The sequence below is a fragment of the Hemitrygon akajei genome, chromosome 14, assembly GCF_048418815.1.
Source record: "Hemitrygon akajei chromosome 14, sHemAka1.3, whole genome shotgun sequence".
Lineage (NCBI taxonomy): Eukaryota > Metazoa > Chordata > Chondrichthyes > Myliobatiformes > Dasyatidae > Hemitrygon > Hemitrygon akajei.
Window position 1 is genome coordinate 83,839,095 of NC_133137.1, and position 26,481 is coordinate 83,865,575.

General features: G+C 41.0%; 1 protein-coding gene across 14 annotated transcripts in view; it reads right to left on the reverse strand.

Moving 5' to 3' along the window:
- Positions 1-2,030: 2,030 nt before the first annotated feature.
- The window catches only part of celf2 (cugbp, Elav-like family member 2), a 1,088,079-nt gene continuing 1,063,628 nt past the window's right edge, over positions 2,031-26,481 (reverse strand). For 9 of the 14 annotated variants that reach the window (XM_073066515.1, XM_073066516.1, XM_073066517.1 and 6 more), the window contains 6 exons: positions 24,425-24,460; positions 22,331-22,447; positions 18,697-18,876; positions 7,255-7,398; positions 6,015-6,185; positions 2,031-4,714 (listed from right to left, as the gene is read on the reverse strand). In XM_073066515.1, the coding sequence (XP_072922616.1) occupies positions 6,058-6,185; positions 7,255-7,398; positions 18,697-18,876; positions 22,331-22,447; positions 24,425-24,460 (605 nt within the window). In that variant the 3' untranslated portion in view covers positions 2,031-4,714; positions 6,015-6,057. The remainder of the gene's footprint in view (positions 4,715-6,014; positions 6,186-7,254; positions 7,399-18,696; positions 18,877-22,330; positions 22,448-24,424; positions 24,461-26,481) is intronic. The other 5 variants (XM_073066514.1, XM_073066508.1, XM_073066513.1 and 2 more) reach the window with 3 other exon arrangements.

The following is a 26,481-nucleotide window of genomic DNA, read 5'->3' on the forward strand; positions in this document are numbered from 1 at the left end:
TGCAGTCAACACTACCTGAATACTCGGTAGCCGATTGGGAAGACCAGTTCTACAGCCGGGAAGCGAGATAGAAATCTACATAATGGGATGGAAAGAACCACATTGGAATTGTGATTATAATTGCAGTTCCAAAATTTTTTAAAAAACAATGGGTGAAAATTATTTTATCCAATAAAATGAGCACTACATCCACATTATTATTTTATGATTTAGAGATACAGCATAGTAACAGGCTCGTCTGGCTACATAAAACTGTGCTCCCCAATTACACCCATATAACCATTTAATCTACTAACTGGTATGGCTTTTCCTGTCAACAGTAACTGCCCCTAACAGGTGGGTAGAACTTAGCACAGGTTAAGATACTTGCTTTGGGCCCACAGCTGTGGTTCATGTCTCCCACCATGAACCCTGCTCTGCACGTGGTTTTGCGAGTCACTTCAGCTCCTGGGCTGGGCGAGGTACTGTCTCCCATTCTAGAGAGGAAAGAAAGAGCTGAAACATGATTTGGTTGATAACACATGGCAGCAGTGGAAACGAAAGCTGTTTGGAGAGCCCAGCATCCAACTGTTGTGTGGCTCCAGTCCACAGAAAAGGGGGAAAAAGTTGGGTGCTCCGGGAAGGGGAGAAGGTAGCGGTCTTTAGGGTAGGTTTGTGCAAAATCATCTTTTCATAGTCAGTGACAGCAGTACTCTGTAAGGTGGTAAGGAACTAAGAAAAATAATAATCAGAAATTAATTGCCTGAAGAATCATGGAGGACTTTTCCAAAGGATAGTTTTCTATTATTGGTCCTGAAAGAATGGTGGTTGGCAGGAGGGGTGGGAGAGGAACTGATAATGAAGGTAATCTAGATTCAGATTCACTTACTTATCACTTACATTGAAATGCATCATTTGCATTTAACAACCAATACAAACTAACCACGTGCTTGTGGGCAGCCACACATTCCGGCGCCAACAACATCATACGCCCACAATGTTCGGAGAGGACAGCGGCAGCAAAGCAAGCCCCTTTCCTCCCTCCTATCCATCCACCCAACCACCCGCTCACACATACAGACAGCCCCTCGAACAGACCACCTCCGGGCCTCCAGCCTCCATGGGACACACAGACATTCGGGCAACGGGTCACAGTTAGGTAGATCACACCAACACTGCTCAAACTCAATATCTAGATACATGCATGGGATTGAAATTAATCATTGATCATTTTTTTAAAATTGCATATACAGTGGCTCTACTCTTTTATTAATTTTTTGTTCTAGTAATTGCAATAAACAATTTTAGAAACTAATTGTGGAGAGGCATCTCTGAATTATGCTCAGTGCATGCAGGCAAGGTTATGATTCCCACAGATTGTAGCTCTCTTTCCCCTCCCGCTTCACCAATTCTCATCATACACAGAGTTGATATGGTTAAAGGCATTGCTGGGAACTTCTTGACTAAGAACAGCTAACTTAATAGAGTAAAAAAAAACCATGGAATTTGGGTTCAGAATAATTCCGTATCATCCCAATTAGTACAGTTAAAGCTCCCCCTCATGTTTTGATGCCAATTCTATTCCAAAATGGTCTGTATAAAAAAAAGGTTCATTTTATCCATCAGACTTTGACTTGGCTTAATGTTCAATGCATCCAGAACAATCAGCAACAATAACATTCATATCATAGATTTTAAGAGCTGCCAATTTCTTTGGTTATTTATTAGTTCTCCCGTGTGTCTAATATTCACATGCAGTGACCCTTGCATTGTAGCTTATTGCAGATTTTTTTTGCTACTGGTTCAGCAAAAAAACATTGGAAAACTGTATAAATCGCTGTATTTATCCAAAAAAAAAGAAAAGAAAACCAAAACAGTTAAATACTGAACCAAAAGAGGAATGAGGAACAGAAGTAGCTGGTAAGATTGGCAGTGTCTTGTCTACACAACAAAGAGAATAAACAAAAAAAGAAACGACGTGGAACAGTGAGGTTTGCAAGAACGCCAAACAACAGTGAACGTCACCAACAGTACACAAAGAGAGACGAGTATTAGGAAAAATGGTTTAATATTTGAGACAGAAGCAAAACTGCATCACACAATAACATACGTTACAAAAATAAGTCCGACTGTTCCACAGTTATGTTCACAATGAGGACAGAGAATCAGCAAAAAACTTGGATTTCAACAGCAAAAAGCAAACCCCTAATATTTTTAAAACTAATACAGTTATCCGACTGTATGTGGTTGAATACTGCTAGTCCTAATACCTTATGTAACTGCACAATACATAATCGAAGAGAAACTTACCCATTTTGTTTGACAAAAATTCTTGACATTTAAGCATATGCAAAGAAATGAGGAAAGCAAGCCAAAGTTTTTTTTTGATTTTTTTTTTGTAAATTCTTAAAATGAAATAGTCACCAGTTTCTCTGCACCAACCAGAAATCAGACTCAAAATCATCATAACTGGGCCCACACAGAGAAGGCGCAGAAATATCCACTTTTTAATTTCCAGTATAAAAAGTTCCACTGGTACAAAATGCATAATTACAATCAAGTTGTAGAAATATGAAAGCCCACTATTTTTTTTGAGTGTGTGTGTGTGTGGCGTGTTGACTTTTTTCTCAAAAACAAAACTTCCAACACATACAGGGTCAAATGCACCAAAAAGAATTACAACACTCACATGGGCTTGCAGTTCCCCCACTCATTTTGCATTAACTTTGGCTTTTCTCAAACAAATACCTAAAACTATATATTGTTTTTTTTTTCCTTTAAGTCTTAATCCTAAATGATAATAGTCTACAAACACCAGATCTCACATCACAGAAGCACAAACACTTGTCTTGTGTGACATTTTCCAAAAAACGCAATGAAGCTACAACTTTTTTTTTTACTTTTTTTTACTTGATTAAAAAAAACCGAATACAACGTATCAGGTGGGAAGGTGGTGAAGGTGATAGTGTGGGGAAATGAAGTCAGGAAAGAGCAGGCCGAAAATCAGTCCCCAAGGCAATGGAAGCCGAACTGATCTGATTGGCTCCCAGCCCTTATTGCAGAGAAATATTGGCCCGTTAACAGTTAACATTTTATTACATATCAAGTGCATGCACATAGGAATGACAAATGAGTTTGCAATGGTTAGAAAGTCATACTCAGCAGCTATAGCTACTTAATGATTTTTTTTTTATTAATTTCAAACCAGTTCTGAACATTCTTGCCTTGGGGTGTTATATATATATTTTTTGTGTGTGTGTTTTTTTAAAGTATTTTATTTTTTTAAATTTTACAACTATAAGAAAAAAAAGCTTTATGAGGTTTGCTTTCACAACATCGCAATGAATGTCAAGGTTGGGGAATATGGGCACTTTTACCAAGAGAATTAACAAACAGTGAACCATCTCAGGCAACAAGACCACAGCTTTAACAATTTAACAAACTTTTTTTCTCTCTGGTTTTAATTTTTTTTGTACTTTAATTTTTTTCAAACATGAGAGAATTATTACAAAACACTTAAGTAACAAAATACCCCATGTTATCAAATTACTTCTCACAAATAACACAATTAAGCGCGAGGCAGGAAGTACCTTTAATTTTTTTGTTGGAATTTGGCACTGTTAAAATTGCTGTTTTCTTCTTTTCGAAAAGAAAAAAAGCCAATCTCACATTTTGCTGAACAAAGTACGTCAAACTGTTAACCCCACAGTGAAAAAAAAAATCAGACGTCAAAAACATTTTACACGCAAAGCACACAATTTTTTTGTCCTGGAATTGTAGGTTTTTTTTCCATTTCACCTGACGAGTTAAGATTTTTTTGGCCATCCGGAAAAAAAAATCTTTTGCGAGTCAGCCAAAAAAAATTCCGATGCGTTATAACCTTAAAAATCGCGATGACACCAAAACTTAACCCACACAGTTACCAACGTGACGAAGTTAACACTTACTTCTTTGTTTTCTTCTCCCAATACACTTAAACAGTATAAAATATAGGTTATTTAATGTGCATTTACCACAGATTGTCTAGGTGTGAATCAGTTCAGCAAAAGGTGACACAAATAGGTAGTCTTTCCCCAAACATGGGTCATCTTTTTTTTTAATTATCTTAAACTAGTCTACAAAAAAAGTGGTTTTTTCATTTCTATATATATTGATGAGAAAGTGAGCCACTTAAATGGCCCTTATCAAAACTTTACACTGCCTGAAAAATGTAAAAACTATTACAGAGCTCTTGATAATATCTCCGACCAGTTTCTTCAGCTGATCAGAAGTAGTCTGCATCATTGAGAAACCAACATTCTGTTATCTGGCCACATATTGCTATCGCTATTCCAAGTGACCAGACAGAATGCCAATCCCTGTATAATACTTTCAAGTTTGTTTCATGAAAAAAAAAGAAACATTTTCGCCACAGGTTTTTTTATTTCCTTCTCTCTCTCTTATATATTTTTGTCTTGCTTTACTTTCTTAAAATATTTTTTTTCTTTTTCAGTCTCAACACAAATGCAGCTAGGCTTTTCACATTGAACTCTTTAGAATTCAAAACTATATGAGGTCACATGCAAAAAATCTCAAAGTCAAACTAGGTCAAAGGGGTCAAGTAGGAGGACCAAGTGTGATGTGAGGTCAGAAAGACATCAGAAACAATGACGGGACGATGAGCTTTTTTTTTTGAATTTTTTTGGCGCCACAGGGACATGTTAGGCAAACGATGAACTAACGAGCATGAAGATGTCTAGGGGAAAAAAACAAGGAAGAGTCAAAAGTTACACAGAGTCTACGCAGCAGGAACAAAATCATTCTCATGGTTGTAGAAATAATGCAAATCTCAGTCATTAGATTCTATGAGCCATTCACATAAATTTGCATTTTTTTAAATAACTGTAAAATAAAAGCAACGGCAACAGATAAAAAAACCCAAAAAATCCATCCGTACTTTAAAAGAGTTAAAAGAGATGGATTGGTTTTGGGACAGGAGTATAGATTTTTTTTAATTAAACAAATATGTAAACGAAGAATAAAAGTCACAAGGTTTAAAATAAAAGACTTGAACTTGACTAATGGAAGCTACAAGTAATGAGATACCACACACTTAAAAGATACAAATAAACGAGAGAAGCGTGATTGTTGCAGGATGTGTTTTGTGTATGTTTAACTGCAAGGATAAACTGGTTCTTACTTAGCACATCAGAGACTACTTCACGAGGCAAGCTCTAACTATTATAGAGGATGAACTATCTCAGGTATCCAATAAATTAACTATAGATAATTAATAAATAACTTCCATCTTTCTGAGGCAGTAAAAATTTGTATAAAAATAGAGCTGCTTTTTTTACAAATAAAATGTACAGGCCTGTGGCTTTCCTTCTTAATCATTTTTGATTTAACCATCGGCAAATGTTATCATTTAAATCTTCTCTTCCATTTTATCCCTTGCCCCCTCCCGAAAAAAAGAGCCCCGTGTGGCAGTGGAAACAGATCTCAAAGGCGTTTGTTTCAATAAAAGACCAATGTGATCTGATCACACAAAGCTTAATATCTAACTTGTGATTGTGTCCTATCAGAATAGTTCTCATTGGAGTGAGAATTTCCCCCCCAAAAAAAAATAAAAGAAAATGTTAGTACTTCTCTTGGTATCAATTTCAGGCTAGGCCACCATATCATTAACCCGTAAACTGCTGGTGCCTTTCTAATCTACATTAACTGGGTCCCTTAAGCTAATAAAGCGTCTGATGCCCGATAATCACTTGGGCCTGTTTGGCACCAGTGGCTGCTGAGTTAAATTGCACATTTCGGTTATATTTTTTTCAAAATCCTCTTAAGACATCTTTTTTTTTTGCAAAATTCATTTTTTTAAACGGAACAAAGCAAAATATTAAATACTGTAAATACAATAAGATTTAAGATACTGAACGTAACGGGAATGGGAGGAAAAACAGGTGGGGAAAGGAGAATGGAAGTGTAATGTTAAAACTGTCTCTTGATGAATGTTGGCAATGATCCTCCTCAGCCACGGGCTGGTTCATGGGACTTACCCTAACAAAGCTAAAGTAACAGCATTAACCTCCCACACTAGACTCAGTAGGGCTTGCTGTCGTTCTTGGATCGCTTCAGCTGAACTTTTAAACGCTTCATTCCAATCTGAAAACCGTTCATGGCTTGGATGGCAGCCTGTGCGGAGACTGGGTTGTCATAACTCACGAAACCTGTGGGGGTTAGGGTGGGGGAGGGGAGCGTAAAGTTAGGAGAAATGGAGGAAAGTAATGAGACAATCTTACTATACATTCAAAATGAAGACATTCATAGGTGAACAGGCATTATTGCATCTTGATGGTGTTAATGAGCAAATAAAACTTCTTAATTATTACATATTAAGTATTTGCACAGTTTGCCTTCTTTTGAACATTGGTTGTTTGCCTGTCTTTGTGGCGTAGTTTTCATTGACTCTATTATATTTCTTTGTATCTTCTGTGAATGGTGAATGGTAGCATATGGTGACATATATGTACATTGATAGTAAATTTACTTTAAACTTTGTTCATTGAATCAGAGAACACAGAATCAGGGCTTGCTGCCCATTAATCACCTATCCCTATGAGCCCTAATTACCAGCACTTGACCTGTACTCCAGATTCAACCGCTCGCTGGGCAAAAACACTGGTTTGCACCGTAATGATAACTGTAATTAAAACTGTACATTAAAATGCCTTCAGTGCTGCCTGTCTTTTGTCTTCCCACCCACAGTGGTGCAGTTGGTATCTCACAGTGCATGAGACCCAGGTTCTGTCCTCTCCTTAAATGCTATCTGCGGGGGTTTTTACAGTTCCCCCGAGACTGGAATTGCTTTTGTTTTTACAGTTCCCCCGTAACCGTCCCCTGGAATTGCTCATCATGTGGGCTGGTAGGGTAAAAAGCTCCGATGTGTATGAGAGTTTGGAGAAAGTGAGGAGAATAAAAAATGGGATTGATGTGGGATTCGTGTAAATTTATAGATTTAAGATCAACTGAAGTTAAGATTAGCTTTATTTGTCACACATACTCAAAACATACAGTGATACGTGTTGTTGGAGTTTATGACCAACACAGTCTGAAATGTGCTGTTGCAGCTCATAAGTGTCTCTGTGCTTCTGGCGTGCCCACAACTAACACTAACATCTTTGGAACGTGAAAGGAAACTGGAGCACCCGGAGAAAATCCATGTGGTCACGGGGAGAACGTACAAACTTCTGAATCAGGCATCAATACATATTTTTAACTACATTCACATATACTTACCAAAGCACTTGCTAAGATTGGTCTGTTTGTCAATGAAGACTTTAGCAGACACAACATTTCCAAATGGCATAAACATCTGCAGGATGTCCTGATCTCCAAACTCCTGGGGCAGATGGTAAATAAACAGATTTGCACCTTCTGGACCTGGGAAAGAAATTCAACAAAGCTGAAGTCATATATATTTATCGAAAAAAGATTCTATGCACATTTAAATTACATCTGTTTTAGTTCTGAAGTTGAAAGCGTCAACTTCTTTAAAGGTAGTAAGGTCCTAACATTCACCTAAGCAACAACGATAAAGGCCCCATGCTTAGGATCAATGGGTTACACTCTGCCTTCACCTTTGCAATACCAGATATCACTAATGGTAATGTCTTGCGATCTCTCTACATTGTAATGTTGAATATGATAGGCACCAGAGGCTGTTGGTGGATATCTGTGTTTGATCTTGGAAATCATTTTCCTGAAGGATGACGATTCATTATCCCCAGAAGATAGAAAACTCACTCTTGAACATTTAAGAACTAAGCTTTTGTGCTTTGCTTCAGTAAAAATGAAATCTGACACAAGATGTGGATATTGCTAGCAGGGCCTCTATTTATTGCCTCTTGAATTAAATACCTTATTAGGCCATTTCAGAGGATTGCTAAGGGCAAACTACATCACTGTGGGTACGGAACCACGTTTAGACCAGACTATCTAACAAGAGTAAATTTCTTTCCCTGAATGATACTAGTGAATCAGATAGGTTTTTAAAGTTCTGTATGTTTACGAACATTTTAATTCCAGATTTGATTAGTTACTTGAACAGATATCTCTCAGCTGTCATGGTAGGATTTAAATTCATATCTTTAGTTCAATATTTATGAATCCACATCCTATGACATAACTAAAAGACCACTGTAATCTAGAACAGTGTGTCACAGAATTCCTTATATCAGATCTGGGACCATAGAGATGAGAGTTCTGACATGATCTGTTCTCACTAATGGTACCAATTATAAAGAAACAAAACCTCTTAAGGAAACATTGTTGTTGAGTTATAAACTCTGCAGCCCATAGCAGGGTGGTATGGTGTAGGGGTGGGGTTGTTACTATTTACATTAAAAAGAAATATTCTTTCATGTGTTGGGAGCATGTCTGTCAGATAATAATTCATGTCAGTGAATTATTATATTAATTAAGTGATAGATCTGGCTGACCCAAGTATACAAGGCAATAATATCTCCCACACACTGATTAAAGCGCTTCAGCATTTAACCTGAACACACAATCCATTTATTTCTAAGACACTTGGGGTCAATAAAGTGTGTGCTGCATGAGATTAAAATGTTTATTAAAGGAATAATGAAACCTGCTTAGTTTTAAAGAGAGAATAAAAAAAAAATCAGGAAATAATTTTAAAAACCCATTAAACCCAGACTAAATTGACATCGTACAATATAATTAATATCATTAAATACCAATCATAACTCATTATCAAAAGTTATCCCTAAATTGGCACTGCCTTTAGCAGTGATCTACTGTCAATAATGTCACTAATTTAACATTACTTATCACTCATTGACAAACTAATAATCTCAAACTCATCAACAACACTCTGTAGTTTATTCCTTGTTGCTGATACTTTCTGAGATGGTGGTATGCTAGGTTAACAGCAGGGAAAACAGAAGAGATGCCTTTGATTTCAGTGACATTGAGACACACAACCACCATCCTGGAGCCTCTGTCTTTCTCTTTCAAAGAAACATACTTTCCCTGGCTTGAGCAGCAACATACTCTTGTGCTCATAAACAAACATATCAAATATAAAGTTGTCAACAGGTCTTGTATGAGCAAACCCTGTCAAAACCAGGAAAAAGAACATTAATCACGGAACATTTCATACATAATAGACTTCAGGATCTTTTGGTTGGGCTAGGTCTTTACAGTATGGCACTGGCGTCATCTTGAAACTATTCTGAGGTACACAGAACTTAGAACAATACAGCACAGTACAGACCCTTGACCCATAATGTCATGCCAACACTTTAACCTACACTAAGATCAATCTTTCCCTCCAACAAAGCCCTCAAATTTTTCAATCATCCATGTGGCTATCTGAGTGTCTTAAATGTCACTAATATGTCTTCATCCACCACCACCATTCACCCACCACTCTCTGTGAAAAAACTTACCTTTACTAAAAAACTAAAAATGTACATAAACACAAGTTTCTGCAGATGCTGGAATTCCAGAGTAAAACATTCAACTGATGAATAATCTCATCTAGAACGTCTGCTTTTCATTGATGCTGCCTGACCTGCTGAATTCTTCCAGCATTTTGTGTGCGCTACTTCGAAGGAGACTACATAACGGGATATGGCCATCAAAGAATAAAAATGACCATCTCATCAGATGATTATTCTGTTCTCCTTTTCCAAGAACCAATCCCATCTTCATTGACTGTATGGGTTCAATACTCAAGTCTAACACAAGGATTATTGTTCATTCCCAGAAGACGCAGGAAGACCATCAGTAGGTCAGGCAGCATCTCTGGAGAGAGAACCACAGTTAACCTTATAGGTCAAAGAACCTTCCCCTCAACCTTCACTCGGACCAGAGCACTCCATTCATGTACCTATCCAAATTTCTCTTAAATGTTGAAATCGACCCCACATCCACCGTTCAGGCTGGCAGCTTGTTCCACACTCTCACCACTCTTTGAGTGAATAATTTCCCCATCGCAATCCCCTTAAACATTTCACCTTTCACCCTTAACCCATGACCTCTAGTTGTAGTGTCACCCAGACTCAGTTGAAAACGCTTGCTTTCATTTATCCTATCTATACCCCTCAAAGTTTTATATACCTCTATCAAATCTCCCCTCAATCTTCTATGTTCTAGAGAATAAAGTCCTAATCTATTTAACCTTTCCCTGTAATTCAGGCCTGCAAGTCCTGGCAACATCCTTGTAAATTTTCTCTGCACTCTTTCATCTTGACTGTAGGTAGGTGACCAAAACTGCACACAATACTCCAAGTTAGGAGATCTTATACAATTTTAACATAACATTGTACTCAATACATTGATTTATGAAGGCCAATGTGCCAACAGCTTACTTTATGACCCTACTTACCTATGACGCCACTTTCAAGGAATTATGGACCTGTTTTCCCAGACCCCTCTATTCTAATGCACTCCTTAGTGCCCTACAGTTCACCGTGTAAGACCTACCCTGGTTGGTTCCCCCCACCCCCTGCAAAGTGCAGCACCTCACACTTGTCTGCATTAAATACAATCTGCCATTTTTCAGCCCATTTTTCCAGCTGGTCCAGATCCCACTGCAAGCTTTGCTAACTTTACTCACTGTCCACTACACTCAATCTTGGTGTAATCTGCAAATTTGCTGATCTAGTTTACCATTTCATTGATATACAACACTGGACCCAGCATTGATTCATGCAGCATGGCACTAGGCACAGGCCTCCAGTCAGAGAGCCAACCGTCTACAATCACTCTCCGGCTTCTTTTTCAAAGCCAATGTCTAATCCAATTTACTACCTCATCTTGAATGCCAAGCAACTGAACATTCTTGACCAACCTCCCATGCAGGCCCTTGTCAAAAGCCTTGCTGAAGCCCATGTAGACAACATCCAATTCCAATGCCTTGCCTTCATCAATTTTCACAGTAACTTCCTCAAAGAACACTTGATACAATTAGTTAGACATAACTTACCACACACAAAGCCATGCCGACTATCCCTAATCAGTTCCTGTCTATCTTACATACCTAGTCCCTTAGAATACCTTCCAATAACTTTCCCACTACTGATGTCAGGCTCACTGGCCTACAATTTCCCATCCTATTCTTATAGCTGTTCTTAAGCAACAGAATAACATTAGCTATCCTCCAATCCTCCGGTACCTCACCCATTTTAAATATCTCTGCTAGGGACCCTGCAATTTCTGCACTAGCCTCCCACAGGGTCCGAGGAACACCTTGTCAGGCCCTGGGGGTTTAGCCCACCCTAATTTGCCTCAAGCCAGCAAACACCTCCTCTTCTGTTATCTGTACGGGATCTATGACCTTGCTACTGCATTGCCTCACATCTAAAGTCTCTGTGTCCTTCTCCCGAGTAAACACAGATGCAAAAAAATCTCTTTAAGATCCCCTCCATCTCTTCCGGCACTGCACATAGACTACCACTCTGATTTCTCAGAGGACCAGTTTTGTCCCTTGCTATCCTTTTGTTCTTAATATATCTGTAGAAGCTCTTAGGATTTTCCTTCACCTATCCTCTGATGATTCTTCCAACTATAGCTCTGGAAAGTGCTTAGAACTTCAGAAGCAGAGTCATACCCTGAGCTCTCCTGTGTTCCTGCACTCAAGTGCTCCTGGCACCCATTTAAGGAGCCAATCATTCAGAAATGCTGTATTGTATGCATTTGCTGAATTAAGTCCTGCTCTCCAACACCATTATAGATCCCACTCCCATACAGTAAAAACATTGTGAATCCAGTTTTCTCGGGACTTTGGTGGAGCTGGATTAACAGATGTTCTGGACCATTGGATGTCATTGTCTATCCAATACACTTTTCATTTGCCTTTTCTCAGATGTTACATGATAGACTATTAGTTTCTTTTGCCCCAGTGAACCTGGAAGAAAGCATGGGGAGCAGAAGCAGATGAGTTTCAAGAGGGCGGAAATGGAATTTAGTGATCTTCAAGGATGAGCTGAAACTCGGGCTGTTGTGTGTGAAAGAGACTGCGGGGATTATCACCCAACAGGGCAGATGCTAAATGATTGGAATTTCCTGATAGAGGATTTTTTTTCCCCCAGAGCTTTAGTGTAATCCTTGCTCCCCAATCTTACCTTAGTCACCTTTCCAATCCTCCCTGGATTCTCTGCTCACTGGTTTACCATTTTCATCTCAAGTTCCTCCAACATTATAACCCCATAGCCTCTCCTGTTCCAAAGTTCCCTTTCATTACCCAAAATCTGCACATTCTTTCCCACTAGCTATTGCTGCCTTCAGCTTTGTGAGTGCCGTGAGATATCTTTCTCTGAGAGAAGCAGAGATGTATGCAGACACTAACTGCTACTAAGAATTGTGTTCCTTAGTAATTTGATACCAATAGCTTTATGTACTAATTTACTACCAAAAACCTTCATTATCAGCTTAACATCAATAACATTCATTATTAATTTAATACACATACTCTTCAGTAACACCACTTTAATTGGCAATTTAACACTCACATTGTTTACAATTAATCACCAATTGTACTCATTAATATTGCTCGTTAGCAATTTAACTTCTGTTCGCAATCTATTACCAATATAATGTTCATTACAAATATTTTTCAAATGGTGATTTAACATCAATAGACAAGTACCTCAACACTGATAGCAATGAGAAGTGGGGAGGTTTAGAGTGGAAATATATTGTATTTGCACTCATTACAATTTTGTGCACAGAGGCAATGTATACAGTAAAATGTTTCACACCCGTGAAGAAAGAAAATATACACAGTGGCCACTTTATTAGGTATACCTGTACACTACCTTATTAATGTAAATATCTAATCAGCCAATCATGTAGCAGCAACTCAATGCATAAAAGCATGAAGACATGGTCAAGAGATTCAGTTGTTCAGACCAAACATCAGAAGGGGGAAAAATGTGATTGTGGTGAACTACATATACCTGTCTGGACACGCCCCCCCGCTGACTGCTCCTGTGGCTCCTCCCACAGACCCCGGTATAAAGTCGATTGAGGCCTGAGCCCTGCCCTCAGTCTCCAGGATGTAGTATGGTGGTCAACTACAGCTTGTTCTTTCTTCCAGTCAATAAAAGCCGATATCTCGCCTCACGTCTCAGAGAGTTATTGATGGTGCATCAGTGATCTAAGTGACTTTGACCGGGGAATGATTGTTGGTGCCAGATGGGGTGGTTTGAGTATCTCAAAAACTGGTGATCTCCTGGGATTTTCATGCACAACAGTCTCTAGAGTTTACAGAGAATGGTGCAAAAAACAAAAAAAAAATCCAGTGAATGACAGTTCTGTGGGCGAAAATGAGAGGTCAGAGGAGAATGCCCAAACTGGTTCAAGCTGACAGAAAGGCAACAGTAACTCAGATAACCACACATTATAACAGTGATGATATCTCTGAATGCACAACACCTTGAATGTTTAAGTGGATGGGCAGAACACAATGAATATATACACTCTGTGGCCACTTTATTAGGTACAAGAGATACAGTGGCCACTGAGGGTAAATCCATATGACATAGGAGCAGAATGAGGCCATTTGGCCCATTGTGTCTGCTCTGCTGTTCATCATAGCTGTTTTATTATCCCTCTCAACCCCATTCTCCTGCCGTTTTCATGCAACCTTTGACCCCCGGTTAAACAAGAACCTATTAACCTCCACCTTAAATATACTGAATGACTTGGTCTGCACAGCCATCTGTGGCAATGAATTCCACAGATTTACCGCACTCTGGCTGAAGACAGTTCTCCTTATTTCTGTTTTAAATGAATGTCCTTTGTTCTGAGTCTGTGCCCTCTGGTCCTAGACTTCCTCACTATAGGAAACATCCTCTCCAAATCCACTCTAAGTCTTTCAATATTGAATAGGTTTCAATCAGATCCATCCCCCCATTCTTCTAAACTCCAGCAAGTACAGGCCCAGAGTCATCAAATGCTTCTCATATGTTAACTCTTTCATTCCTGGGATCATTCTCATGACCCTCTCCAATGCCAGAACATCCTTTCTTAGATAAAGGGCCCAAAATTCTCACAATACTCCATGTGCAGTCTTATAAAGTCTCAGCATCAGATCCTTGATTTTGTATTCTAGTTCTCTTGAAATAAATACTAACATTGCATTTTCTCTCCTTACTACCAACTCAACCTGCACAAGGTCTCTCAAGTCCCTTTGCACATCTGATTTTAGAATTGTCTACCCATTTAGAAAATACTCCATGCCTTTTTTTCCTTCTTCCAAAGAGCATGTCCGTGCACTTCTCTATACTATATTCCATCAGCCACTTCTTTGCCCATTCGCCTAATCTGTCTCAAGTCCTTCTGCATCTTCATCACCTACCTTTGTATCATCTGCAAACTTGGCTTCAAAGCCATCAATTCCTTCATCTAAATCACTGACATATAATATAAAAAGAAGTGGCCTGAACACTGACCACTGTGGCACACCACTAGTCACCGCAGCTAGCCAGAAAAGGCCCCTTTTATTCACACTCTTTGCCTCTTGCCAGTCAGCCATCTTCTGTCCATGCTAGTACCTTTCCTGTAATTCTATGGACACACCTTATCTGTCAAAGGCCTTCTGAAAATCTAAATAAACCACATCCATTGACACTCCTTTGTCCACCCGGCCTGTTACTTCCTCAAAGAATTCCAACAGATTTGCCGGACAAGATTTCCCTGAAGGAAACCGTGCTGACTTTGGCCTTTTTTTGTCATGTGCCTCCACACACCCTGAAACCTTCATCCTTAATAATAGACTCCAACATTTTTCCAACCACAGAAGTCAAACTGGCCTATCATTTCCTTTCTTCTGCATCCCTCGCTTTTCATAGAGTGGAGAGTTATTTGCAAATTTCCAAACTTCCGGAACAATTCCATAATCTAGTGAGAGATGAAAGATCATTACTAATGCTTCCACGATCTCTTCTGCTACCTCTTTCATAACCCTGGGATGTAGTTCATCCGGTCCAGATGACTTATCCTTCAGACTTTTCAGCTTCCTATCACCTCCTCCTTAGTAAAAGGAAAGAAACATACTTCTGCCACCTGACATTTTGCATTTCTGGCATTCTGCTAGTGTCTTCCACAGCGAAGATTGACGCAAAATACTTAAGTTCATCCGCTGTTGCCTTGTTTCCCATTACTATCTCTCCAGCATCATTTACCAGCCGTCTGATATCTACTTTGGTCTCTCTTTTACTCTGTATATACCTGAAAAAACTTTGGTATCCTCCTTTATATTATTGGCTTCCTTTATTGTGATTGGTATATGCCTCTCTTCATTTTTCTCTCCTTTGAATGGAGATATTTTAGGAAACTGATGACTCAATTAACCTGCTACAGCCTCTTTTTCCTCCCAAATGTTGAACTGTGGCTCCAGATTATTACTGATTTATTTTGCTTTAAATAGCAGAAGGTATTTCCTTTAGTTTGGCAGTTTTCATTTCAGTATCTCTTTTAAATTTGCAGACTATCCCAAGGTACTTTGTGAACCCATTATCAAACAGACCACGGGACCACAGAAAATGGCATCAGAATACGCGACCAAAAGCTTAGGAGCAGAATGAGGATGGATAAAACTAGACAGGTAGCGGATAGACTTCTGGAGGTTGTGGCCTCTGTTTGGTGGAGTTACTAAAATTTGTACAGGGTCAGAAAGGGCCAGACTATTTAGTGCAAATTATTTTGCTGGGTTTTAGGCAGGAAGGAGATTGGAGATACCGGCGGGGGGGGGGGGGTTTAAAGAGAAACACAAGAGATTGCATAGATCATTGAGCATTACAACACCGTACAGACCCTACAGCCCTTGATGTTGTGACGACCTTTTAACCTGCTCTAAGATCAAGCTAACCCATCCCTCAAACATAGCACTCAATTTTTCTTTCAGCTGCGTGCCTATCCGAGAGGTTTTCAAATGTCCCACTGTATCTGCCTCTAACACCACCCTGGCAAGCACTTTCCAAGCTCCCACTGCTCTCTGTGTTGAAATAAAATACCTCTGACATCCCTCTACACACTCCTTCAATCACCTTAAATTATATTCTCTCATAATAGCCATTTCTGCCCTGGGAGCAAGTCGCTGGCTGTCCACTTTATCAATGCTTCTACTCATCTTATACAGTACATCTCTATTAAGTCATCTCTCATCCAGTTCTGACTGAAGGCATACCACTGTACATTGAGACATAAATATTTGTGCAAGGCCAGAAAGGCCAGACTGTTCAGTGCAACTATTTCGGAGGGTTCTCAACCTAAATGAGATTAGAGCGATTGGGAGATGGACCATTCAGGGCAACACAGGAGACTGCAAATCCTGGAAGATAAAGCAAAGGAAAAACAAAATGCTGTAGGAATACACCAGAACAAGTGGCATCATTTCAGCTTTTGACCAAAAATGTCAACTGTCCATTTTCCTCCACAGATGCTGCCTGGCCCACTGAGTTCCTTCAGCACCTTGGCTGTGTTTTTTTTTTGGACTATACAGAGACATAGAAACAAATCCAATTGAGATTATAAAAAAAACTTCTACCAGCAACAATGAATTATTTAGAGAGGTTGGGGATTGTCAGCATTCAATCTATTGCTTACTGAACTGAACACTTTAATGGTTTCATCAATACCAACATCATGAATATCGTTGAGCTTAAAGTGTTTCTGACAGTAATGATGCTTTGGACCAATATCTCCTCACAGAATATCACAGCAGAGGAAGAAGCCTATTGGGTGCATCACAACATGATGTTGCAACTGCTCTGCTCAAACCCACAAGAAATTGCACAGAGGTGTGGACACGGCTCATTCCAATCCAGAAAGCAGCCTCCCCTACATTTACCCTGTCTATGTTGCCCACTACCTTGGGAAAGCAGGCAACATAATCAAAGATCCCTCCTGCCATGGTCATTCTTTCTTCTTCCCCTTTCCATTGGGCAGCAGGTAGGAAAGCTTGAGAACATGTACCACCGGGCTTGAGGGCAACCTCTATCCTGCTGTTAGAAGTCTCTCATTCCGGCCCTTGCACTGTGCTTTCTCTGTAATTCCAACTCTATGTTCTGCATCCTGTTGCTCTCCTTTTGTTCTTCCTTGATGTACTTGATGAACAATCTATCTACAAGATGGCATGCAGACAATAGCTTTTCACTGCACCTTTGCTAAACAAATTACATATCTTACTGAATACAACCAGTACCATTTTCTAAACTTTCCATCTTGTCCTGTAACTCCTTCTCATCCAGTCTAACTAATGTGGCATATGATATCTTTCAAGCATTCAGCTCTTGAACCAACTTCCAACCCTAATCCCTACCGCAACAGAGGAACCCTATTACCACCCTGCACTACAAAGGACTTTTTTGTCGGTTTTGTTGTGTTATGTCCTGTAAAAATTGTGCTATAGAGGAATAGGTACAGCAATAATCTGTAACTTTGAAAGAGAGTGCAGGGGAGATTTACCAGGATGCTGTCTGGATTAGACAGTATGTCTTATGAGGTAAGGTTGAGTGAGTTAGAGCTTTTCTCGTTGGAGCGAAGCAGGAAGAGACGTGACTTAATATAGGTGTAAAGATGATGACAGGCATTGATTGTGTGGAAAGCCAGAAGGCTTTTCCCAGGGCTGAAATGGCTAACAGGAGGGAGAACAGTTTTAAGGTGCTTGGAAATAGGTACAAGGGGGATGTCGGAGGTAAATGTTTTTACAGAGAGAGTGGTGGGTGTGTGGAATGCACTGCCAGTGATGGTGGTGGAAGTGGATACAATAGGGTCTTTTAAGTGACTCTTAGATAGGTACATGGAGCTTAGAAAAATAGGGGGCTATATGGAAGGGTAACTCTAGGCAGCTTCTGGAGTAGGTACATGACTGGCACAACATTGTGAAAGGCCTGTGATGTGCTGTTAGATTTCTATGAGCCTATGATTCTATGATTAGAAAGCATGTCTTATGAGGAAAGGCTGAGTTAGGGCTTTTCTCATTGGAGCGAAGGAGGAAGAGAGGTGGCTTAATACAGGTGTACAAGATAAAACAAGGCATAGAGAGAGTGGACAGCCAGTGCCTTTTTCCCCAGGACAGAAATTATCACTACCAGAGGACATCCTTTTAAGGTGAGCGGAGGAAAGTTTAAGGCAGATGTCAGAGCTAGGTCTTTTCCATAAATGAACTGCTAGGGGCAATGGTAGAGGTTGATGTATTGGTGACACTTAAGAAAGTCTCATGGATGAAAGAAATCTGGAAGGTTATGGGCTGTGTAGGAGGTTAGATTGTTCACGAAGTAGGTTAAAAGGATGGCACAACATTGTGGGCTGAAGGGCCTGCACTGTTCTATGTTCAATGTTTCTACGAGCCTGTAATTTATTTATTTATTTAGCGATACAGCATGGTAACAGGACCTTCTGGCCCAGTGAATCCACGCCACCCAATTACATCCACTAACCTACTAACCCAGATGTATTTGGAATGTGGGAGAAAATCGCAGCACCTAGAGGAAACACGTATGTTTATGGGGAGAACGTACAAACTCCTTACAGACAGTGGCAGGAATTGGCGTGTTGGTTGGTGACGGTGCTGGAAGCAAGATTTTTGCCCGACGTGCTTGCGCCTGAGAGAAGAAACCGAACCCAGACTGGGACTTGGCGGCACTTGGAAAAGGTAGGCGACCTAGTCGACCGAGAGACGAGGGTCAGAGGACAGGCACTCACCCTCCTTCTGGCTGCCCGCGGCACCCTGCTGCTGCAGCAGGCTCTGGCTGTACAGGGTGGGCAGCGCGGCTGCTGCGTACTGCTGGATTCCTGAGTAGGCCTGGGTCAGGGCGTCCATTGTGCCAGCCGAACCGTTGGTCAAGCCCGTCGCTCCGAGTCCACCATTAAGCGCCGCCATACCTGAGAGCATTTGAGCAACTTTACATCAAACCAACAATAAAGAAAAAAAATTGCATTCACTCAATAGTTCCTTACAGAAAGGGCCACCTTTTCACATTCCCAGTGCTTCACTCTTGGTCATGCAACATGCTGGCAACATGCAACTGACTTGGGATCGCCAATGGACTTGAGTGGCTGAGAGAGATGGATGATGTTCACAACAAGCTCAGCACCAACTGCATTCCAGACATATTCACCCACACTCGACAGAAGCAGGTTAAGAGAGAGACTGAGCGTGGACAGCAATGTGTGGAGTATGCTTGTGTGAAATTTATTGTGAAGGGAGATCTTGGGAACTCAGTTTTGAACAGGGATGAGCCATTTTCTACTAAGGTAAAATTCCCTGAAGTTTAGAGCTCAGGGCTGTGTCAGCTGACAATCAGGAATTATTTTGATGACTTAATGGATCTAATCTCTGATCACCTCATACTATAAACAAATTGGAATTTCTTAAGAAGGAATGACATGGCATCAAGTGGATCCCCTATGTTCAAGAAGAGGTGAGAAAATCCCCATAAAGAGATAAGATGAGACCTGAACATTCAGTGATAGCTTTGTTAAAAGAAAACTGAGGCTCAGTGACTTTGGGGGATATTTTTTGACAAAGTAGCAGAGAGGCTGAAAGGGGAAATGGCATTCAGGTGGGTACACATGGACTTCCAAAGGGTCAGGTAGATTGAAGTCCAAGAAAGATTAAGGTCAATCTGGAAAAGTGTGAAGTGATACACTTTGGAAGTCAAACTTGAAGGCAGAGTACAAGTTAACGGCTGGATTCTTAGCAGTGTGGAGAAACAGAAGGGTCTTGGGGTCTGCATCCAGAGATCCCCAGAAGTTGATGCACAAGTTGACAGGGTGGTTAGGAAGGTGTATGGTGAGTTGGCCTTCATTTGTCACGGATTGAGTTCAAGAATTGCAAGGTAATGTTAGAACATAGAACACAGAAGTCCCTTCAGCCCACAATGTTGTGCCAAACCAATTAAATTGGTAATCAAATGGCCAACTAATCTCTTCTGCCTACACAATGTCCATGTCATTCCATTTTCCTCACATTCATGTGCCTATTTAAACATCTTATGTTGCAGCTCTATAAAACTCTCATTGGACCTCACTTGCCGTATTGTGTTCAGCTCTGGTTGCCTCATTACAGGGAGGATGTGGAAGCTTTAGAAAAGGTACAGAGGAGATTTATCAGGATGTTGCCTGGATTAGAGAGCAGGACTTATGAGACAAGTTTGAATAAGCTAGAGCTTTTCTCTTTGGAGCAAAGACGGAAGAAAGGTAACTTGATATAGATGCTTAAGACAATAAGAGGCAAAGAATGTATAGTCAGTGCTTTTTTCCCAGGACAGAAATGCTAATACAAGAGCGGGTGATTTTATGTTATTTGAAGGAAAGTTAGGGGGATCTCAGAGGTAGTTTTTTTTTTTACACAGAGGGCAGATACATTAGGGATATTTAAGACACTCTTTAATAGGCATGTGGATGAAAGAAAAATGGAGAGCTATGGAGGAGGGAAGGGACACATTGATCTTGGAGTAGGTTAAAAGGTCAGCACAACATTGTGGGCTGAAGGGCCTGTACTGTGTTGTATTGTTCTATATTCTATGAACTAAAGGTGGGGGAGGGGTAGTTCAGCAGTATGGAGAGGCAATTAGCAAAGGAACAGGAACCAGAATGTGACTGTCTTTTGGAGTAGCGGGAAAGTGGTCACCCCCAGAGATGATACTGAAACCACTGTTTCTAATATGCATTAATGACACAGGCACACACGTGAAGTCCAACATTTCCAAATCTGCAGATGGCACAGAACTTGGAGGTGCACTGCACTGCAATAAGGATAATAGACTACCAGGAGGCAGGTGCGGGCTGGGAGATGGCAAATGAAACTTAAATTTGAGAAATGGTTTTGGGTTATATTTTGGCAGGAAGAACCAAATATAAACTGTGGAGAAGGATTCAAAATGAGGACTTTGCAGAGTTGGTGCCACAGCGGCTGCCTCACAATTCCAGGTTCGATCCTGAGCTTGGAGCTGCCTGTGTGGAGTTTGCGCGTTCTCCCTTTGACCCAGTCGGTCTAGCCCAGGCGCTCTGGTTTCCTCCCACATTTCAACGATGCGTGGGAATTCACTGCCGCAGATGACTGTGGAAGCCCAGACAGTGGGTATATTTAAACTGGACGTTGATAAATTCTTGATTAGTAAGGACGTCGAAGGTTACAGGGAAGAGGTGCGTGAATGGGGTCAAAAGGGATAACAAATCAACCATGGGAATGGCAGAGCAGACACAATGGGCTGAATGGCCTAACTCTGTTCCTATGTCTCATGGATTAGTAGGTAAACTGAGCACTGTAAAGTGCCCACGGTATAAACAGATGGAATGGTGTGGGGGATGTTGGTGGGAATTTTGGGATAGGCTCAATAGACCAAATAACCTTCTCCTCTCTAGTATCAGGGAATATGGAAATGGTTTGTTGATTGTGGCAGGGCAGATAAGAATGGGTTTGAAAAAGTATCTGGGATGCTGGGCTCTTTTAAGATGAGACATTAATTACAAAAGAAAGGGAGTCACGATGAATCTTTATGAACTCCTAATTCAGTCACAGCTGGAGTACTGTCTGGTTCTGTGTGAAACACTTCAGGATAGGTTTTGGGGAAGGCGCAGACAGGACTGACCAAGATGATTCCAGGGATGAGGGACTTTGGAAAGACTGCATCAGGTATCTTGGAAATCGGCTTGACCCTGAGAGCAACTTAACATTGTGAACAGTAGAGGCAAAACAAATGGGAGAGAGACTTTCTGTTGGCAGAGGGATTGCAAACTAAAGTATTGGCAAAGAAAAGAAAAATGACCTGATGGAACAGTTATTTTCATATGTTGACTAGCACCCTTTCCAGTGGAGCTGTGGAGGCAGATTCCACTGTGGCATTCAAAAAGGAGCTTGGTTTCACAGGACCCAGAGGGTGGGGAGAGGGTCTGGCTAGTTTGTTCTTATGTGGTGGCAGTCTGGACCTCATGGACCAAATTCCCAAATAACTCCGTGACAACAGATGGCTCTTTATCATCTTTCAGAGTGAGTTCACCGTGCTTCAGTGATGAGAGAATGGACAGGCCAAGTCTGTTCTCCCTGGAGATCAGAAGGTTGAGAGGGGTATGAATCAGGTTTATAAAATTGTAGAAACTGAAGGCAGATAGAACTAGAGGATGGAGATTTAAGAGCAAGGTTAAGAGATTTGGAGAAGGTCTTGCCAGAGTGAGAAATGCTTGGAAACATTGATATGAATTTCTGAAATGGGTCTTTCTGAACAGTAGATGGCAGTGTGCACCACATTAAACCGCAGACTGGTCACCGTCCTCCAGCCCATCCTCCCACCCCTCCCCTCATAAACCAGTCACCCCCACCCCACGTGTACTGTACCTGCCAGTGCATTAATGTTATTTAACCCAACCGTGGCTCCTGCCAGACCCTGGAGGGTTCCCAGGGAGGTCAAGGAATTCATGGCAGCGCCTGTGCCAGAGTTATTTGTTCCTGCTACTGGAGATGTGGAAGATGCACAAGGGAAAGAAGAAAAGAAACCATTACCACTGTACCTGGCGAGAAAAGGCTCATTAACAAACAGAACAAAAAGCCTGCTTGACACCTGCCCGCCCCCCCAGCCTGAAGGCCCTCTGCAAGTAGTTCACTAGGGTGGTTGGAGATACCGCAGAGAGGGCTGAGCAAGAGACATCAGCGGGCTACGAGAGGACGGTCGAATGAATTGATATGCCAAAGAGTGGGGCCAGTGAGAAAGGCACAAGGAGACAAGCATGGAAAGGTACAAGCAAAGGGCATGGGGGTAACAAGAAATCCTGCAGATCCTGGGAATTCAGAGGAACACACACACAATGGTGGAGGAACTTAGCAGGCCAGACAGCTTCTAAGGAGGGGAATAAACAGTCAGTGTTTCGAGCTGAGGCCCTTCATCAGGACTACCTGTTGTAGACTACATGATGTCTTGATTAAAGGGTCTCCGCCCGAAGTGTCAACTGTTTATTCCCCTCCATAGATCCTGCCTGAACTGCTGGGTTCCTCCAGCATTTGATGTGTGTTGTAGAAGGATAAAATGACTTGGTAAAGATACATGGGGTAGAACTCTATTACTATTATTTATTTACTTTTTTATTATTTGCACAATTTGTCTTCTTTTACATTTTGGATGTTTGCCAGTCTTTGTTATCTATAGTTTCTCATAAATTCTATAGTATTTCTTTATTTTCCTTTAAGTGTCTGGAAGAAAATGAATCTCAACGTTATATGTTGACATATATGTTCTCTGATAATAAGTTTGATTATAATAAGTTTGAACTAATGATCCCCAAACTCTCTTGCAGTTTTCAGATACTATAGCTCCCCCAAACAATACCAGTTTGTCCCTAAGATGGAGGAGCAGAGTTTCCTGGTCTCACTTGGACACGACACAGGTCACAAGTGAAATCTGTCCTCCTCTTTCCCCTTCTTCCTGCACTCATTTTTTCCTCTAAAGCAAGAACATTTCACTGTAAGCTTTTTCTTTGCAACAGCAACGGATTTCATTTACCTGGCTGCCGTAAAACAACCACAGCGATCCTACATGAAAATTATTTTAAAAAATAAACTGGGGCTCCCATATCCAGTAGACAAGCTGGGTCAAAGAGGTTGATATTTCAAGTTTCTTGGAGGAGAGAGATGGACAGGTTTAAAGAGGCAACTCCACAGCTTAAGGATCTTGGCAAGTACAACCAGGTAGCCAATGACTGAACAAAATAATTTGATAAGTTAATTCATAAACAACAGGACTATTACTTATTCACCATTAGTATTTTAGTCTAGTTAGCTGAGTCGGATTCTCTTCCCCTCCATCTCTCCATATTCCTCAGCTTCTAATACTACCCCTTAAATATAAAAAAAATTAAAAATTTTGTCAAGTCAAAATATATCAGTCGATCTCCTATGGTGCTGCAATTCTTCCTGTAGTGGGAGGAGGGTATTACAGTAAAACAAGTTCATACAGGCAGTTTCCATTATAAATGTGTCCAAAAAAAAAGGCAAGAACTGGTGAGGATGTAAATATATTTACATAGCAAGCCAAGTTTTGGTCTTCAGGTGAAAGGGGCGGTAGGGTAGATAGGATTGTCACTGTAAACTCATACCACCTGTGCTCACTACCATTAGAGAATCTGCATTGCTAATGGCAGCTGGCTGTGTAAGCATGCCCCATTCAAAGTGAATTATCCTCCAGTGATAGTGTGATCAACACACACACACACACACACACACACACACACACACACACACACACACACACACACACACACACACACACACACACACACACACACACACACACACACACACACACACACACACACACACACACACACACACACCATCCTGAGTGTTAACTATAGAGTTCATATTGGAAGGAAGTTGAAGGCAAATGCTGTATAAGAATATACTACTACAAAAATCAAAAATAATTCATAAAGTACGTACCAGGCATCGACTGCTGACTGCTGTTGCCCCATTGCACTGCGGGAACAAACGTAAAAACATTCACGCACAGGTGCAGACCGCTTCCACCTTCTCTACTAAATCATTATTTTATGTAACAACATATCTCTTTCATATGTCCCGTTGTAGTACCTCCTCGGGAAATCCGTTGAGCTCCACAACATCCCTGCTAAACTGTATCTTGCTTGTGATACTCCTTCAAATGCCTCTGTAGGACAACAAACACTTTCCCCTTTTGCCTGAGGACGTGTCGTCTTTCTGTATGCTATACACACCAGTAGATGCCTCGTTTCAAGCCAACACGATGATAAGGGCACTGAACTGCTCTCAGAAGCTGGAACCATTGGCTGATTATATCTACAGCATTGGGCAAAGCCCTCCCCACCACTGGGCACTGCCAGAAGAAAGCAGCATCCATCAAAGACCCCACCATCCAGGCCACGCTCTCTTCTCACTGCTGCCAGAGAGCAGGAGGTACAGGAGCATTAGGTCCCACACCACCAAGTCCAGGAACAGTTCATTAGGTTCCTGAACCAACATGAAGAACCTCAACCCTGAACTGATTTCACAACCTGTGGACTCACTTTCAAGGACTCTACAACTCATGTTCTCAGAATCTATTTAATTATTATTGTTCTATTTGCAGTTAGTCTATTGCACATTGGTTGCCTGTCGGTCTTTGGGTCTAGTTTATCTTTGATTATATTGAATTTCTCTGTTCTACTGTGAATGCCTACAAGAAAATGAATCTCTAGTTAGCATATGATAATACATTTACTGCGAAATTTGAACTCTGCACCTGAATCAAGCAACTGGGGGTCTGAGCCCCACCTTTGGTTTATTTCTATTAGAAAATCAGCACTTCTAACGGCAACCGGCTAGGTAAGCGTGCCCCATTCAAGGTGAATTATGCTGCTGGTGACAGTGTGATCTGTTTATACACAAAGCCATCATTCTAAGCATTAACTGTGGAAATCATATCGGAAAGAAGTTCCACAAGCATGAGAGAATCTGTGGAAACTGGAAATCCAAGCAACACACACAAAATGTGGAGGAACTCAGCAGGCCAGGCTGCAACAATGGAAAAGGGTACAGTCAATGGTTCAGGCTGAGATCCTTCATCAGGACTTACGAAGAGCCTTGGCCCGAAATGTCAACTGATTATTCTTTTCCACAGATGCTGCCTGGCCTACTGAGCTCCTCCAGTATTTTGTGTGTATTGCTTGGAAAGAAGTTGAAGGCCTCGAATCTAGAGTCTAAGTATACACTATTACAAAAATCAAAAATAATTCATAAAGTAGGTACCAGGCACACTATATACCATGGACAGAATCAAGCCATTTGGCCCATGAGATTGCCATGCCATTTGTTCATGACTGATTTATTATCCTTCTCAACCCTGCTTTCTTCCCGTAACCTTTGATGCCCTTACTAATCAAGAACCTATCAACCTCCACTTTAAATATACCCAACGTTTTAGCTTCCACGGGTGTCTGTTGCGATAAATTCCACAGATTTGCCACCTTCTGGCTGAAGAAATTCCTCCTTATCTCTGTTCTAAATGACATCTTTGTGCTCTGAGGCTGTGCCCTCTGGTCTACTGGAAACACCCTTTCGATGTCCACTCGGTCCAGTGCAGTACGGAAGGAAAGCTACTCCTTCTATGGCTGCCGCCCTTAAGATATGTTCAAGGCACTGGTCGATGTGAAAGGTGCTTTATGTGGAAGTGCTAGTCTGCTTCTACTCTCCTGGATGTTGGATCCTGATCCTTCTGCAATCCAAAGTTTCGTTGGGAGTTAAGAATGAGGCATAACATTTGTTGTTTTATTAACTGTTACAAGAGCAAACAGAAGGAAAGAAGAATGGCGAGAGCCAGAAGGACGAGAGAAGCAGACAAAGGGAAGAGCGGGAAAGGGTGGGGAACAGAGCAAGAGGAAAGATAAAAGACTAAGGTGGTGTGGTCTTCTTACACAAGACTACCGATAACAAAATTTCCATTGATAACTTTAGCCAATCAGAAAGCCAGATTCAAGTAATAT